Below are 4937 nucleotides of genomic sequence, written 5' to 3'. Positions count from 1 at the left end.
AACTTATACTTTTGAGTGTTGTGGTCATTTGCTTCTATAAATTAGTGGCTCGTTGTTTATCAAAATATATTATTTTAAATCAGGACGTTTTATGACTAAGTTAAAATATATATATATATTTTTATTTAGAATTGAAAATTTGTACGTAATATATATGTTTGAAATATTTATCTAATGATATACAGATAAAGTTTAAAATTGTTCAGAAATTTTCGGGTCGTCACACATGCATTTTATGCTCGATATTCTAACCGGCAAGTAGTGCTTCATATTTGGCTTCATTATTCGTTACATCGAAATTGAAACGTAGCGCCTACGTATGTTCCTTACCACTTGGGGCTGCTAACACTAGACCCGCACCAGCACCCTCAGTGCATGAGGCTCCATTAGTAAATAAATCCCATGTATCACCATGCACTGGATTTAACTCTGTTCGCTCATTAATTACTTCCATCTCACCAGACATTTCTACAAGGTAATCTGCTAAAACTTGCCCTTTTACAACATTGCGCGAAAAATATGAGATTTTATAAGCACCTAATTTCACTGCCCACATCGCGAGCCTACCAGATATTTCTGGTTTTGTTAAAACTAACTTGATTGGCATGTTAGTTAACACATGTATTGGGTGCCCTTAAAAATATCTCCGCAACCTTCGTGATGTTAATATAAGCACGTACACAAATTTTTCAATGGGGGCATAGTTTATTTCACTACCCGTAAGAGCTTTGCTAACAAAATACACTGACTTTTGTATCTTGTATCTTTCCGCAACTAAAACTGAGCCAAAAGCTTCAGTTGCACTGATACATAGAGGTAAAGGATTTTGCCCTTAATTGGTGACGTTAGTGTAGGCAAAGTTTTCAATAATTTCTTCATTTCCTGAAACACGGTTTTAGCCTCGCTTGTCCATATAAAGCTTTGCTTTAGACAACCTTTCAAGGTTTTGAAAAATGGCAATTTCCTTTCAGTGGCCTTGGACAAGAAACGTGTTAATGCAGCCAACTTACCCGTCAAACTTTGCACCTCTTTAACTGTCTTAGGCGCAGTCATATTTTCAATAGCCGCTATCTTCTTCGGGTTAGCTTGAATACCCTGCTTAGTAACGAGATAGCCCAAAAATTTTTCTTCTGTCACGCCAAAACTACATTTCGACTGATTAAGCTTCATATTTATCCTGCACAATGTATCAAATGTTTCCCGCATATTGACCATAATATGCGCTTGCGTGGTGCTTTTAATTACTAGATCATCCACATAAGCCTCAAGGTTGCGCCCAATTTGGGTTTCAAACGCAGTGTCAATTAACCGTTAGTATGTTGCACCCGCATTGATTAAACCAAAGGGTATCATTATGTAAGAAAATATACATTTTCCTGTGTGGAAAGCGGTTTTGTCTTCATCTTCCTTAGCCATTGGAATCTGATGATATCCCCTCGCGGCATCCAAAAAACATTTGAACGAAAAGGCATGCAATTACTCCACTTTCAAATCAATTTCTGGAAGCGAATAATTATCTTTAGGACATGTTTTATTTAGATCCTTGAAATCAATACACATTCTCCATGAACCATCAGGCTTGTTTACTAAAACCGGGTTCGCAACCCATGATTCATATTTAACTTAGCGCAAAATCCCTGCTGCCACCAGCTTTGTTACTTCCTCACATAACCATTTAGTGCATTCTGGGGCCATACGCCTGCGCTACTAGACTACAGGCTTTAAAGCAGGATTGACATTAAGTTTGTGTTCCGCAATATGACGCGGAACACCGGTCATATCCTTCTCACACCAAGCAAAAACGTCCATGTATTCCATGAGTAATTGCACAATATGCGCTTTTGTATCCGCATTAATATTGAGGCCGATTTTAATTTTTTGATAGAGATACTCAAGATTAACCACTACCATGTTATCCTCAGCATCAGCGCATTCTTTAACTACACTTTTTATATTAACAGCTGCACAAATAGGGATGATACTTGGCGAGCTTACCGTCGCCACACCTTTACGAGTTGTAAATTTAATCATGCCATGAATGGTAGATGGAACAATTTCGAATTTTCCCAACGCGCATCTGCCTAATAACATATTGTAGCGAGAAGAAGTCCTCATAACATAGAAATCTAATTGTGCTTGGCGCACCAAATTAGTATCATTTTCATCAAAAAGCTCAATATTCAAAGACAACTGCCCTATAGGCAATGAAGATTCTCCCACAAAACCAGTTAGCGAGGCTGCAGTGGGTTTTAAATATGCCTTAATACTCCCCGGCAATTGAACAAATCATTACTCATAAACAATATCGACACTACTGCCATTATCAACATGAACTTTCATAATTGTGATTCCAGTCTTCGCAATTTTGCACGATATTACTATCGGCATTTCAGAGAAATCTTCGCTTTGCATTTTGGGGAAACTTGAAATGTCCCGTTCATATCGATTATAAATGTTTCATATTAATTAATTTCCTTGTGAGGTATTGACCTCTATATGAGACGTTTTTCAAAGACTGCATTCATTTTCAAAACAAACCATAACCTTTATTTTATCGTTAAAGGTTTTAAAATCATAACGTAGATTATCCAGTAATGAAAATCTAAAAGATAACATTTTTCACACGACCATTACATAATGGTTTACAATAATATTACACATCGATCTCCGAATGCAGTTTTTAAACAATATATTACAAGCATGCTGACTCCAATTCTTGTCCTTAATTAGCATGCAACAGCGGAAGCTCTTAATAATCACCTGAGAATAAACATGCTTAAAAACATCAACAAAAATTTTGGTGAGTTATAGGTTTAACCTATATATATCAATTTGTAATAATAAACCACAAGATTTCATTTTTCATAAACATCCATCTCATATAAAGTATTTTGCATAAACTGCATAGAGATAAAAATCATTCATATGGTGAACACCTGGTAACCGACGTTAACAGAACGCGTCTAGAATATCCCCATCATTCCGGGACTCTCATCGGACATGATAAAATCGAAGTAGTAAAGCATCCGTAACCCGGATGGGGTTTGTTAGGCCCAATAGATCTATCTTTAGGATTCGCGTTAATTAGGGTTTATGTTCCCTAATTCTTAGATTACCGGACTAAAAAGGGTGATATTCGGTAATAATAATTCAACCATAGAATGTAGTTTCGCATACTTGTGTCTATTTTGTAAAACATTTATAAAACTGCATGTATTCTCATCCCAAAATATTAGATTTTAAAAGTGAGACTATAACTCACTTTCACAGATTCTTAATTCGTTGAGAATTAGACTTGGCCACTGATCGATTCACGAACCTATAACAAATATATACATATATATCAAAGTATGATCGAAATATATTCACAATATGTTTTATTACATTTTAACGATTTAAGTTTGTTAAGTTCACTACTACATTCCGGCACTTTTAGACGTGTGGAAAAAGTCTTTTAGACGTGTTCCGTAACACGTCTGTGAGGGCTCCAAATGAGTGTACTCATATAGTGCGGTTCAAGGAACCGCTCTAAAAACCAGTATTTAGACGTGTTGTAAAATCGTTAGATTAGGCTGTTCCGTTTGTGTCTTTTAGACGTGTTCTGTTATCTTCAATTAGATGTGGTCTGTTAGTTTCATTTAGACATGTTCCGTTAGTTGCAATTTAACGTGTTCCGTTACCTACTATTAGACGTGTTCTGTATTTTCCGTTAGTCACTATTAGACGTGTTCATCTAGATGTAATAAGACTTGTTCATCTAGTTGCAATTAGACGTGTTATTGTAGTTGCAATTAGACGTGTTGATCTATTTGCAATTAGACATGTTCCGGGATATTTTTTTTAAACCCGCCAAAAATTTTAAAATATTTAAAATTTTAAATTTTTAAAAATTTAAAAATTAAATATTTCAAATTGCCACCAAATATAACAGACTTCTGCAAGTAGACGTGTTGTATTGTAACAGAAATTTAAAAATCAATTAGACGTGTTGAATTGGTTGTGCTAGTAGACGTGTTGAATTGCAGAATTGCGGAACTGGTAAATAATGGTAAATGTAACAGATTAACAAGAATAAAACAGTAATTAATTTTATTAATAAAGAAAACCCAAATATACATATAAATTATCTTCATAACATTCACAAATGAAAAATGTCATAAATCTAAATCATCTAGGTATTACAAATGAAAAAAGCTGACTACTAATCCATTTCAAAGCAAAGCATCCTTTAGCTCAAAAAATCCACCTGCTCTTCAAAAAATCCATTGATTTGCTTTACCTGTTTTGAAAGAAAAGTAGTTTGAACATGCATGAATATATGGACTTTAACAATAATATCAAATCTTCAAGACCGTTGACACGCAATATCAGATCACATAAAGGTTACACATACCAGACATCAAAAAGGAGACCACAAATGCCATTTTTCCATAATATTATCGAGATCGATTGTAGATAAACAACGTTCATCCCATGATAGCTGTAAATTTTATATATGTATATAAATATACATATATACATATATAATTTATGCTTTTTGTAACATATACCTAAAGATAAAGTTTAATAATTCATAACTTAAAATACTTACTTCGTCAATATTAATAACTTCTTTTTTTATACGACTGTGTACGATCGAATGCATCCAATTGAGCACATAATATCCACACTCCCAACTGCCGAGTTGTTGATTACACTGCATTATAACCACACATTTATACACATGTATTAATTAAACATGTAACACGTAATGAACATGAAAACATGGATGAACAACTTGGAGGACTGTTTGTAGACAGCTAGGATGACTAACCTTAACTACATTCCATTGCAAAGGTCCTCAAGCCCTATTCAAAATTACACAAATAAAAGACCAAATGATATTGTGTAATGTGACATAATGTAAATGTAATCAAGATTTAGAAATAATTCTAAAT

General features: G+C 34.3%; 1 protein-coding gene across 1 annotated transcript; it reads right to left on the bottom strand.

The window, feature by feature from the left end:
* Positions 1-774: 774 nt before the first annotated feature.
* On the bottom strand, positions 775-1170 carry LOC139870717 (uncharacterized mitochondrial protein AtMg00860-like). Its single transcript, XM_071858499.1, has one exon. It carries the CDS (start codon positions 1168-1170, stop codon positions 775-777), a length of 396 nt encoding a protein of 131 aa, XP_071714600.1.
* Positions 1171-4937: the final 3767 nt, after the last annotated feature.

This window comes from Rutidosis leptorrhynchoides, chromosome 10 (assembly GCF_046630445.1).
Source record: "Rutidosis leptorrhynchoides isolate AG116_Rl617_1_P2 chromosome 10, CSIRO_AGI_Rlap_v1, whole genome shotgun sequence".
Taxonomy (NCBI): Eukaryota; Viridiplantae; Streptophyta; class Magnoliopsida; order Asterales; family Asteraceae; genus Rutidosis; species Rutidosis leptorrhynchoides.
This window is presented reverse-complemented; position numbering and strand designations above follow the sequence as displayed.